At 37.8% G+C, this 13,004-nt stretch overlaps 1 protein-coding gene and 1 long non-coding RNA gene across 5 annotated transcripts in view; one reads left to right on the top strand and one right to left on the bottom strand.

Annotated features, from left to right (window-relative positions):
• RTTN (rotatin) overlaps nucleotides 1-6,020 on the bottom strand; it is a 79,212-nt gene extending 73,192 nt beyond the window's left edge. For all 4 annotated transcript variants that reach the window (XR_010368498.1, XM_064432456.1, XM_064432472.1 and 1 more), the window contains exons 1-5: nucleotides 5,927-6,020; nucleotides 5,161-5,348; nucleotides 3,726-3,921; nucleotides 1,950-2,039; nucleotides 705-783 (exon numbers count right to left, since the gene is read on the bottom strand). Coding sequence is in view for 3 of the 4 variants with exons in the window: in XM_064432456.1 (XP_064288526.1) it covers nucleotides 705-783; nucleotides 1,950-2,039; nucleotides 3,726-3,921; nucleotides 5,161-5,348; nucleotides 5,927-5,957 (584 nt within the window). In the remaining variant the exon portion in view is untranslated. The remainder of the gene's footprint in view (nucleotides 1-704; nucleotides 784-1,949; nucleotides 2,040-3,725; nucleotides 3,922-5,160; nucleotides 5,349-5,926) is intronic.
• A 152-nt stretch (nucleotides 6,021-6,172) lies between these two features.
• Nucleotides 6,173-7,942, top strand: LOC135307870 (uncharacterized). The gene is made up of 3 exons (XR_010368475.1): nucleotides 6,173-6,380; nucleotides 6,692-6,800; nucleotides 7,701-7,942. It is a non-coding gene; the product is annotated as an uncharacterized LOC135307870 (long non-coding RNA).
• Nucleotides 7,943-13,004: the final 5,062 nt, after the last annotated feature.

Raw genomic sequence — 13,004 nt, 5'->3', positions numbered from 1 at the left:
ATATGTCCAGTGTTACAAATCTGTCTTCCTCTTCTATACTCTGGCATAAAGGAAATTAAACATTAAACAGGTTCTCCAGCTTCAGAAATATTTCAAAAGGAAAAAACAAACACACACCAAAAAAAAAAAACCCAAAAAAAAAAACACCAAAAAAAACCCACCATGCTAGAAATCTATCCAAGATCTTTAACAACTCATAAGGAATCCCAACTACAGAATTCTCCCTCTCCCTTGGGGCACCTCAAACACTTTTTCTAAATTAAAGAAAAAAAAAGAGTCACTGGAGAAAGACAGTTGGAATGACTCAATGCCTGGATAAGGCCCCATACCTGAACTCACTGGCCTAAAGCTGCTACTGATAGTGGGGATTTTCCTACCAACTGGTCATGGGGGTAAAGTAAATAACGATTTTATTTCAGCTTGTTCTATTATTAGCTGAAAGAAATCTTTGATCCACTTAAGAAATTAAAAATACAGACTAAAGTAACATGAACAAAAGACCCAAAGACACTCTGATTTAAACACAAAAATTGGAGAGTGACAGTGCCCAGCTTTAGCCCAGTTCATTTATCAAAGCTAGCTCATTGGGTTTACTATTGTTCTTTCACAAGAACAACCTCATGATGCAGAAGGACAGAAATTTACAGCCACTATTCCTGAAAAGGAAAAACTACAAGGAAAATGTAATGTTTCTATTACTGCACCTTTCATTTGATGAAAGAACATGTCTATCTGTGGAAGTCAGAGTTAGCCAAGGAAAGGTGGAAAATTTCAAGCATTTCACTGCAAAAAAAACAGAGCGGATGTCTTGAAATATATTTTATAGAAATATTATATTGTATACATTTAAGGCAAAGTAAAAAACTTATAAACAATATACTATCTTACACAGAAATATATTTTAGTAAATATAGGCCTGCACAAACTCAAATGCTTTTAGAATTTTCAGAAATACCAAAACACCACTAAGGTCATATCAAATCCAAATGAAATATGTTTATTGAAGAAACCTTTAGCAAATAATGAACACAGCATTAGTGGAAGAATACTCAAACTGCCACATCATGCTTTCAATCAAATTATAATTTTTTATCTGCTGCTAAAGAATATTTTATCCATTAGCATGATGTCTAAAAATGAAAAATTCACTTCATGGTTTTACTCTTCAAGCAGTAGAAATTATTGTTCTTACAAAATTATGATACATAATAACTTTTTAAAGAAAATAACTTTAAAGCTATTTCTAGCTTAAAAGTTTGTAATAATTATTGTGCAATTCCTAAGACAGTTGATATGCTACTAAAAACTTAACTGATGATTCACCAACAATAACTGCAAAGTCATATTTTAAAATCTAGATCTCAGCACCATACTGTATTTTAAATAAGAAACTCTCCTGTGAACTGCTACCAGTATACTGGTACAGGCAAAGACTTGCCAAAATATTATTGGTCTGTGGTTTACTGTGCAACACTTCATATCATTTGACAAAAAAAAAAAAAAATCAAATCATAACACTGGTTTTCATTTAAATACAAAGCAAAGAATCTCCTAGCACCCAGATCAGTTTCTAAAAAGTAGAAAGATACTTCAGACTAAGTTTTGTTGAAATGAAAGGTACTTGATCCTTTAAGCCACTTCTGATTATGAAACACAGACCATCTGGAAAACAGCGACAATTTAAATAATTTTTTAAATTGCACCGCTTTCCAATGTACTTTAGATATTCCAATGAGCTACACTATTTACTGGAAAAGGGAAATATCTATTAAGATGAATGTCATTTTTATAAGCATTATAATTGTACCTTCTGTGGTGTTAGATTTCACGGAATAACAAAAGGAAAAAGAAGAGCCAATTTTGCTATCCACATTTGTAATGGAATTCCATCTAAATTACAACTCTAAGCTCTTTCTGTAATTAACATATTCTTTTATAACTACACATACCAACTGTTCTTTTGGGAGATATTTCTAACTGCGGCAGATGACTTCTACTCTGACAAAAATATCCAGTGAATAATTCCTCTTGAGGCAGGACTAAAATGAAAAAAGGGGTAAGTTTAAAAAATGCACACACACAAAAGAATCCCTCCATTTATTTTCATGCTTTTCCTTAACTACCTCTCTCTTGCTCTTGAGTTTTAAATTAGTTTCCTTAATAGGATAAAATAGTCTCAGATGATCAGAAAAATGGAGTAGAAACAGTGTGACAATGTTTATTTTTTATAACCATATTCTGCAACTGTAAAGGGCACATTTTTCTCCATTTTTTTACACTAACTAGCATGCCATACAGACAATAGCAAAAACAATTAGACAAAATGTGTTACCTGATGGAGGACTGCCAGCCAAATAAAGGGCTTTTCTTGAATCTACCTCTGTAGTAATAAAATTAACTTTTTTTAATTAATTACTTAAAACCTTTTTCTACCTAACTGCTGTCCTCTTAGATCACCTAGAAAGTTGCCCTCTTGTATAAATGTATTTTGCCCTATATCATTCATATGCAAACTGTATAAAAAATACACAAGAAATAACTCTAAAAGCAATCTCTCCAGACCATAGCATTTGGTTCAAAGGATCAAACTAAATAATGCCAGGTTATTAGTTTAGAGTAATTTTTTCCAGTAACTGAAGTTGAAACAGAAAGAAAAATACAACACTCCTGCTAGGAAGCATTAGAATTATTCCATCCACACATGCATACAATTTACAGTATAAACACCTTCAACCGAGTAGTTTCAGAAATACATAATTTAAGAATGCACATGTAGAAGACTATTCTTCTCCATACAGTAGAAACATTAAGTAAAAATATGCCCCTGTGTGGGCATAGGAAGGAAAAATATTAAACATTAATCACAAGGCACATAGTTCTAGTGAATTAAATCTCCAAGCATTAGAGGGGTGGCAGAAACCACCAAAAAATTACTTTTATCTCTGTGACTGCACAGCATGGGTGACAGAGGTGTGGTCATTAGTGCTACACACACTGTAACAGCACTGTCTTTTCCACAATAAGCAGGAGGTAATGTAATATGATATGTAATTTTCTCCTCCAAACTCTGTTCCAAAATTTTTAAGGCAGAAGAGGAGAACCAAATGGGTTAGACTACATCTAGGAGGAAATGTAAATCATTGTAGCAGACAGATAATGAGCTAGGTAACAGATGCAAGCAATAGCACTTCACACATTAATGTGACATTTTAAAGAAAGTTTATGTATTCTTCTATGACAAATGGTTATCCAATACTAAGTACATAGAGCATACAGCTACTGTAGTTTCAAAAATCATTCTATTAGGATCAACTATTGTTTTTTCTTTTTCTTTTTTCTTCTCACAGGACTTGAATTGCTTTCCAAGATAGAGACTACTATGCAAAGAATAGCAGTAAAGCATACTGGCCAAATTACAGATTTATTTGAAGTTGCTACACACTTGCTACCATAAAGCTGTCCTTGGAAGTTGTGTCATGCTCTTTGTACATTATAGAAAACAGATTTTATACACTGAGGAAATGGATACGGAATTCCATTACAGGAATTCCACCAGGTGATTTAGGTAAGGTCACACAGTCTCTGGTAGAATCTGGTTAAAACACACTTCACTGATCTCTCAGGAATAATTCACCTACTATGCCAGAAAACATCAGCTTCTCATAGCCTTTTCATTTGTTTTATTTTAATGTAAAATAAATTACAGTTCAAAAGAGATAATTTACCTGGTTCATCTGCTGAAGGCTGAGACTGAGTTTGATAACATACTGAAGAACTATAAGGGAGTTCAGAAGAAAGAAAGAACAGTCTATCCACAATCCCATCAATTATGGCCTGTAAATTTGGATCCACGTCGGAGCGGAGCTGAGAGAAGAATTCCACTGCACCAATTCCAATCATTTTCTGGGCAGCAGGTGGATGCTACATTAAGACAAATAACTGACAAAGTTAGTTTGAAGAGTCTTAAGGTCTCTGGCTGGGGGCAGAGAATAGAGAGCAGCAGGGGGAAGAAAGAAAATAATTGAAATTCTTAAGTTTAGTTTGCCTTTATTCGTTTAGATGATTGTGCTGAGGTAGAGTTAATTTTCTTCCCAGTGGCTGGCACAGGGATGTGTTTTGGACTTGTGCTGAACACAGGGTTGATAACAAAGAGATATTTTTGTTACTGCTAAGCAGGGCTTACACAGAACCAAAGGATTTTCTGCTGTCCTGGCAAGGGATCTGACAGTACAGGGGAGTTTGGGAGGAGACACAGCCAGGACAGGTGACCCCAACTGACCAGAGGGATATTCCATACCACAGAATCACAAAAAGGCCTGGATTGGAAGCAACCTTAAAGATCATCTAGTTCCAACAGCTCAAGTTCCAAATGCTCAGTCTATAAAGGGAGTAAAATTAAGAGGAAGGGGGGACATTTGGAGTCACTTCTTAAGTCACTATTACATGCCGTGCTCTCGTGCAGATGGCTGAACACCCACCTGCCCATGAGAAGTAGTGAATTAATCTCTTGTTTTGCTTTGCTTGTGCATGCAGCTTTTGCTTTTCCTATGAAACCACCTTTGTCTCAACCCATGTGTCTTCTCCCTTTTACCCATCCCATTCTCTCCCCAGTGTCACTGGAAGGGTGTAAGCAAGCAGCTGTGTGGAGCTTGGCTGCTGCTGTTAAACCCTGACATCCATCTGTCAGTATCAAGGATGGGTGTTTTTTTAGCTCTGCATACTTGCAGTTCAGTGATTAAAACACGAGAATGTAAAAATCTGAGCTATCTGAAGTTTCTGTAACATCTTCTCAAACCAGTTGCAACAATGTTCAAATCTTTACTTTCCGGGAACAATGCAAATGCTTAGCTGCAAATCACACTCCAAGTTAAAAATGAAGCACTAGAGGAGTAACTGAAGAAGCTGAGAAATTGAAGAAGCTAAGAAACTGAAGCAGAAACCCAGAAAAAAAGATTTTTCTCAGCTCTCTCATCCACTTGAAGTCACTGAATTTGTTTTACTTTTGGTATACACACAGTGGCTTTATTATTCCAGTCTTTGTAAAATACTTTAAAAATCTCCTTACACGGAGTTACAAAGTCAAGTGTTATCCAGCTTTATTTAGCTTCAGCATTCTAAAAACATACAGTTTAAAAATAAATGAATGCTAGTATGTCATACCTTGATCAAACTGTTCACAAAATTTAATACTTCCTCTTTTATTGGTACAACTGGGAAATTGAACCACTCCAAAAGGTTCCGAAAAAGCGCTTTTTCGTGGATCAGATCAGCATAGGAAATCAAGTTGTGGTCTAGTTTAAACAGAATAGTCTTCAAAGATCGCTCTCTTATCTCTGTCAGTTCATGACCTGCCCAAAAAAAAGGGATTAAGAAACCCATAAAATTATTTGACGTAACTTTTTTCTTATTTGCAGAAACAGAACGCTGCCAGAGAAGCAGTGAAAAAAAGCCAGCTTACAAGCCGCCAGAATTATGCCTACCAGGAAGACAAATACGATTAGCACTCATACCAGCAACAACCTCATCAAGTGCGTTCGCCTGATTATAAAGCGGTGAGACATTATAAGATGTACTGCTACAAGCCGCTGCCAAATGCGCCTCTACTGATCAAACCTGGTAGCGGAACCTCCACCAGAGTATGTTGTGAGTGAGCTCCAACAGAACAAAAAACTACCCAAACGCACTGAATAAGGGACAGGCACCGTGTCTGAAGGGGAAGCTCCTGGCATTTCCTTATGGAAGCGTGCCCCCCTAGGGCAGCGCCGCCGCCCCCTCCACGCCTGCTGCGGGGAGCGGAGGGAACAGCAGCAGGCAGAGAGGGGCGGCGGAGGCCGGGCAGGGGCGGCCGGGCTCCCGCAGAGCGGTGCCGTGCCACAGTTTCCCTTTCCACGAAGGCGGCGGGCCCGGGAGGGAGCGGAGCCCTTACCGAGCTTCCTGACGAGCGCCGACAGCTCCATCGCGCCGCTCCGCCCGCCGCATTCAACCGCCGCGCCGACCCGCCGCCCGCCCGCCCGGCGGCAGCCGCCCGCGGAGCACCTCGGGAAATGTAGTCCGCCCGCTTCCGCCCCGAGCCCGCCGCCCGGCGCTGCGCGCGAAGCACGCCGGGAACGCTCATCGCCCCGCGGCCCGCCGGCGAGAGCGCAGGGAACTACAGTTCCCATGAGGCCCCGCGTCGCGCCCGCGGGCCAGGATGGCGGCGGGGGGCGAGGGAGGGACCTAAAGTTCCGAGTATCTGCACCTTCCTGCGGGAGTGTAGCCGGGTGGGATCCGCCTGTGCTCTCAGGCAGCTAATTAGGGACAGGATGAGAGGACACGGCCTTGAGCTCCGCCAGGGGATGACTTACTTATCCCAGTACGGATGGGAGACTACTAGAAAGGCGGTGAGGGACGTTTTGCAAGCGCGTGTAGTGACGGGAAAAGGGAGAATTAGTTCAGACTGAAAGATGGTGGGTTTAGATTAAATGTTAGGAAGGAATTCTTTACTGTGAGGGTGGTGAGACACTGGAACAGGTTGCCTGGAGATGATGTGGGTGTCCCATCCCTGGAAGTGTTCAAGGACAGGCTGGATGGGGCTTGAGGAACCTGTTCTAGCAGAAGGTGCCCTGCCCATGGCAGTGGGGTTGGGACGGGATGGTATTTAAGGTCCCCTCCAACCCAAATCAATGTTCTATTTTACAATTTACATTTATAGTGATAATGGAGTGTTTGCTGATGTCACTTTGATATGTCTGCCAGCACTCTGGAAAAGTCAGCCCTTCCCGACTTGTGTAAAGCAAAGCAATGAGGGGGTGAAGTAGGAGGTGAGTCATTACAGGATTTGGGTTCTGTTTTTATGTAACCTAGACTCTAGGACTACATTGCTTTGTCTATAATGTGAGGCTATTTCACAAGGAGTTTCTAGGGCACATACTAAAGATGGATGGTACATTGTTGGTCATCTGATCTGAGGGCAGATATAATTTTTGAAAATTCATGCTTGCCATCATAATTGGAAAAAATAAATTGATGATAGCTGGACAAATTATAGATGTTGTGTGTATACGCTCATGAATTTTTTTGCACATAACTACAGGTTCACAAAAGAAGATGGCCTTATAATGGTTACTGGGGGGAGTTATACCATGTATTCCACAAGAAACTACATTTTTATCACCACCCAGCAAAAATGTAAAGGTGCAGTGCAGCACATGCAAATGCTTTCCAAAGGATATATATCACTGCCCGCTCAGTTTATGGCTAATTGTTTCTCTTTGTGGTCACCATCACTGTGCTACTCTTTCACAGTAAATTAATATTAATGTCCTCCATCTGCTCTATCAAGATTTTGCTAAATTCTGAATTGCAACTCAAAACCGTCTTTCATTTTGCAGGACAGTATTTCTATCTGTAGAACAATATAACAAAGGGACTTTATTGAGCTAATTATAAATGTACTGTTATTGCTGCAACAAGGGTTTGTTTAGCACAGGAGGCTGAACTGGCATGGATCTATCAAGAGCAATTACATGAGAAGCATCACTTACTGAGTAAAAATTCCTTTTAGCTGTGCCTGATACGCTTGTTCAATGAAATATGAAGAGCTCTAACCAGATGCACACTGGGCTACTCACATTTCTCCAAATAGGACTGGTGGGAACTTTATGTGACCCCATGTGATACTTGTGATAATAATAAAATGGATTTGTATCTCATTTCTGCAGCAAGAAGAAAGAATTAAGGAGGCATTTCCCAAAATAAAAAAAAATTCTTCAGGAGGAAGAGCTACATCTTTCACCTTTATGGGAGTGTTCAATCTGAGTCCTTCTCACCTCTTTTAAATATGGTCAATCTACATTGAACAAAAGTTTTCTTACACTGTCTTCAGTGTTGGTGTTAGTAGCTACAGAAGCGTTTCATGGAAGAGACATACAGTCTCCATTGCCAATATACTTCTGCACTCCAACTGTGTCCATTTTGGTCAGATTTTCTTAAATGATGGCCTAATTAGGTTAATGTCTAAGAAATATTCCTAACCTTGAAAAGCATCTTCAGTTCCACTGCTGTTGTTTTAGACCAGAAAGAGATGATTGTTTACCCAAAACTGATCCAGGGGACTGCTGTATCAGCTGGTGCAATATATTTTGTGCTATCATAGCTCAAGACTTATATTCAATTTGAATATTTAAATTTTTAGAAATAGAAGAGTGATATATTAAGGGAAAAGTGTATATCTCCATAAAATACTTACTAAAACATACAGAGACAAAAAAGTTTACTGGATATTAAAAATGAAAAGAAGTGGTGTATGGGCTCAATAATTATTGCTGGCGTTATAAGACAACCTAAATAGGGGAAGATTAGTCTCTCATTACTGGGAGCACTGACTCCCTCTGTGTCTGCATCTCCTGTTTTGGACTAATGCTAGCTCTGCTTTCCCTCTTACCTGCTTGTTCCCTTTAGCTTGTATATTCCCATGACTGCTTCTGAAGCCAGTTGGACTTTTTCCTCTCCATTGGCATTATTTAATATGGGTATTTTTTCTTCCAAGTATATTCTTACTGATCTGCAGTTAAAATGTGTAGGAGTTCCACCACTGGGAAAATTAGTCACTGATCTCATTTACATTGTCCCTTGTTCCTTCCTTACTGCACTCTGCATAAGATGAACTTTAAAGAGCTGCCTACTCCTGACTCCTCACAAGCTTAGTTTCTATAATTCAAATAATTTATTTTTTTTTGTATCCTGTGTGTTAGGTGGGTTCCATCCCAATAAACTGATGAAAGGTGGACAAGCAGTGGATATTGCTGTGTGTCTATGCGCATGGCATTTTAGCATGTAACTGCAGGTGCACAAATGAAGATGGTTTTGTAATTCTCACAGTTTTGTAGAGGTTCTTTTACAAAAGCCATCTCCTAGCACTTTCAATATAAGATGCACTGTAATTTTAAATTTCCCTTATTTCAAATGTCATACAGAGAGAGGAGCTTGAGAAAACTTTTTCTGAAATTTTTTTAAGAAGTTTTCAGTATTCTTTGTATTTATTATTTCTGTGACTCATTCATTACAAGATGAAGTCTTATTATCTCTGCATCCTTTTTTCAAAGCTGTCTATTTATAACATATTTTTCCTTCTTTACTGTTCTGACTTCTGTCCTTTTACATTCCAAAAGTTCTCTGAAGATCAACATATCAAAGACTCTACCTGACTCGATACCATTAGTGATAATATCTTTATTGAACTTCTGAGCTTAACTGTTGAAACTTCCAATTCTCTGGGAATTTCCTGCTGGAAATTCCTGTCTGGCTTTTCACCTATCTCAAGGAGTAGCAACCAGACAAAGAAACATCAGGGCATGTCAGATGCAAAAAACCCCATAAATTCCCAGTACCTCTCTGATAGTAACACTAAGTAGGGACTACAATGTCCAAACATCACTGATTGCTATAGTTAAAATTAACCTTGTGACGTGCCAGCTGAAAGAAGATTGCCAAAAGGAAGGAGAGAAAGCAGAGATCAGAATATTGGGAATGGAAGGGGGTAGAAATGGACAAGAGAGTTGAGATCTTCCCCACATAAGAAAATTATCCGTGTATGTTCATCTTTTCTTCATCTGACTCAATTTCTTTGAGTCCATTTAAAAGTATCATTTCTTGCCCTGAAGGCCTACTTTGCTTGCTCATACCCAAGCTTTCTCATCCTTTTCTGTTCACTAGCTACTGTTGGTAGAAAAATACATCAGAACTGAAATTAAAAAAAAAAAAAAGCCCCAACAAGAAAAGCACAAACAAACAAATAAACCCCCAACTATTAGTTATCTATCTATACAGGCTGTAGTGGACCTATTGCACATACACAGTAAAGTGTATATATGTATATATATACAAGTAGCTGTGTGTTTATTGCTTTAACTGACTACCAAGTTCCTGAAATTTGTATTCTAAATCACTAGGATGATAGCAGTTTTGTAAAGGTTTTCTTTTAATGCCAGTTAAGACGCATGTATAAACCATTTTTTTGGGTGTGTTTTCTGCAGCCAGGAATAGCTTGTAATTATTGCATTATCTTAACGTTTGTGACATGATCTCAACAGGTACTTTAATGTAAATTTCTGGTTTTCACTGCTTCTAAATCAGGTACAAAATACCAAACCAAAATATGTGTTACAAATGTTTGTATTTGCAGCAGAGCAGATGCAAATTTGGAAGCTCATTAATGATATTATTAATTTATTGTTTATATTTTCTCCCCTAGTGAGACTTTCTAATTTCTCTGTTTTTCTATTTAATTTTCCATTTAACTGGATATATCTTCTGTGCTAAATTGCATATGCAGATATGCAATTGACTTATAGAAAAGTGCAGAAAGAACAGTTGCATCTAAATAATAGCTAGATAATTTATTTTAATACAGATTATTGTATTTGGTGAATCAGTCAATATCAATGTAAATGTCTACCATGAGCTACAAAACAAAAGGCCTTCAATAAACCTAAGTGAGAAAATCTTTCTTCCGTGATGTTTGTTAAAAACCTATAAAAACACATTTTTACAGGTGATGAACTTGCAGAATTTGTTGACAGAGGAGGTTGTCGATGCAGATCACAACAGGAAAGCCAAAAACAACAGGTTAGGCAAATTAACGGAGAACAGGCCCACAGACTTGGGAAGCACAGGCAGGGATGTGCCCACTGACCCACCAAGGCCGGGGTTGTGGTCTGTGGGCAGGACAGGGCACTCAGACAGGAGAAAGCAGCTCTACCCCAGCAGTGGCTGTGGTCATCACCTGGGGGCAACAAGATCAGTGCCCCCTGAAAAGGCATTTCTTACTCTCATCTGATTTTTAATTACCTTTTCAGAGGTAGTAAGAATCTTCTTCCCTCCGAAATATAAAGCCAAATTAAACCAAACATTGGCATGTTTTGGGTTTCGGGGTTTTTTTCCCCAAAATGAAAAGGCTGGATTAAACAGCCGTGAATTGAATCTGCATCCACTTCACAGAAAGAGCTGGCAGTGCAATGCCTATTGTACATAACTGCTTTTCTTCACTTGAGGGCACAGTGCATTGCACAGGAATTTTGGCTCAGGGCACATAATTGCCACATATATTTTCCTTTTTATGGACAAGTTTATGGTTATGTCATTTAAAATTAATAAACAGCTGATAAAATCTTTGATGTTATTAAAACAACTAGCATTTTAGTTTGTATCAGGGCACTTCTCTACTACTTTTATATAGTTTGCCACATGGTTTAGTGCACTTGTTCATAAAGACAGTTTATTCTAAAGGGACCTGCTTCTGTAGTTTATTGCTTGGAAAATATTAAACATCTGAAGATGTTCTACTGTTCTGGGAAACAGTACATTCTTGAGAACTAAAGTTTTCATGGAGGTTACTCTTTTTTACTAATACTAATGCTGTACATCATTGCAAAGGATAAAAACATTTAAGTAATAAGGTTTTGGATTTGGAAGATATTCACATTCTAGCCCACATTATGACATTTTGTTTTTATTCTGATGTAACTGTAATTAAATTACCAAGACTCAGTCAAAACAGGAAATAATTTCTTAAAATACTTATGGAGTAGTTATTTTGTGTCATTAATTTATGGATTTGTAAAAGCTGTGGTTGGCATTAATAAAGCTCAATATAATTTTGAATGTTGTCACTGTCAATTAGCAATAATAGTATCCGCAAGATAAGTAATACTCTATTTACTTCAGAGATTGAGTTTTGCATACTCATGTCACTACCCTACACATCACAGCTACCTAGTCATTTTCACAAGCTTGGCCATTATTCTCTGTATTTAACTTCAAAAGAAAAAGAGTGCAGTCACATTTATTGCTTTTCTCCAATGTTTTCTTCCTTTAGAGCTAATAAATAACCAAAAATAGTGCCAGAGAAAGAGGAAATGAGATTCTGTTTCCAACCAAGATTTTTGTCTTTTCAAGAATCTACCACATTTCTCAAAATTATGGTTCTCATCACACAAAAGAGAGGTGGCCTTCTCTACATGCATGGGGTTTGCATGCTTCGAACACTGTAGAATCACATGAGGCAGAAATGACAAGAAAGAGAAAATTACTGAAGCAACTATTGTAGTGTAAATTGTGTCCTGGCTTGGGCACAGTTTCTCAAAAGAAATACTCAAACAGCAGTGATTTGACTGAAGATGCAGTTGGAATGATATATTTCATGTTCTCAACTTTTCTAGCTTTTGAAAAACTGTTGAAAACACAATAGTCATCTGTTGAAATATTTGACAATGGAGTTAGATGCTCTCATCTCTTGATCAATTCAAAAGAAATATACTGCAAAAAATTTCTGTAATCAAGATCATAAAAATTATAAAAATATTTGTATTTCTGTCTTAAACACTGTTTTGAAGTGGTGTATGCACAGATTGCGGATTTACACTTATTTTTAATAACTTTTTATAGACTTATAAATTTTTTCCCTAACACAGATTTGATTTCTAGATTTCTCATGTGATTTTCCTAGGCTTTGGATCTTGAACTCTAGGTATATTGCAATACCATTCTTTGTCAGACTCTAAGTATTGCTGTTGCTTTTTCATTTGTTACTACATGCTTTTATATAGGCACAATAACTTTTGGAGATTAATACTGCACATTGATCAGTTGGTGTTTGTGAAGGCAGCAGAAGATCACATGGCTTGTCGTTGCCCACAAATCTGACATCATGACATCTGCAAGAGCTGTAATTGCCTGAATGTTCTTGGACAGTAAGATGAACAATGTGAGACTTCTCAATTTTTTGGCAAGCTTTCAGAGCTTGTTAAGACATCTAAACAGTCTTGGAAAAATATGTACATTTTTTAATGAATACAGATCTTAAAGATATTTGTTGCTGATGATTTCATCTGTAAATTGATCTAACTTCTTTTATATAATTGTCATTCAGTTTTATTCCCTACATGTTTTCCTACTCAGCCTCATATCTCCCTTTGAATTGCTAAAATTGAAGACTGTCTGCTGGCATGTTTTGAGTGACAACTCTT

The sequence above is a fragment of the Passer domesticus genome, chromosome 1 (assembly GCF_036417665.1).
Source record: "Passer domesticus isolate bPasDom1 chromosome 1, bPasDom1.hap1, whole genome shotgun sequence".
In the NCBI taxonomy this organism is placed as follows: Eukaryota; Metazoa; Chordata; class Aves; order Passeriformes; family Passeridae; genus Passer; species Passer domesticus.
The sequence above is the reverse complement of the archived record's forward strand: the minus strand, read 5'-3'. Positions and strand labels throughout refer to the sequence as shown.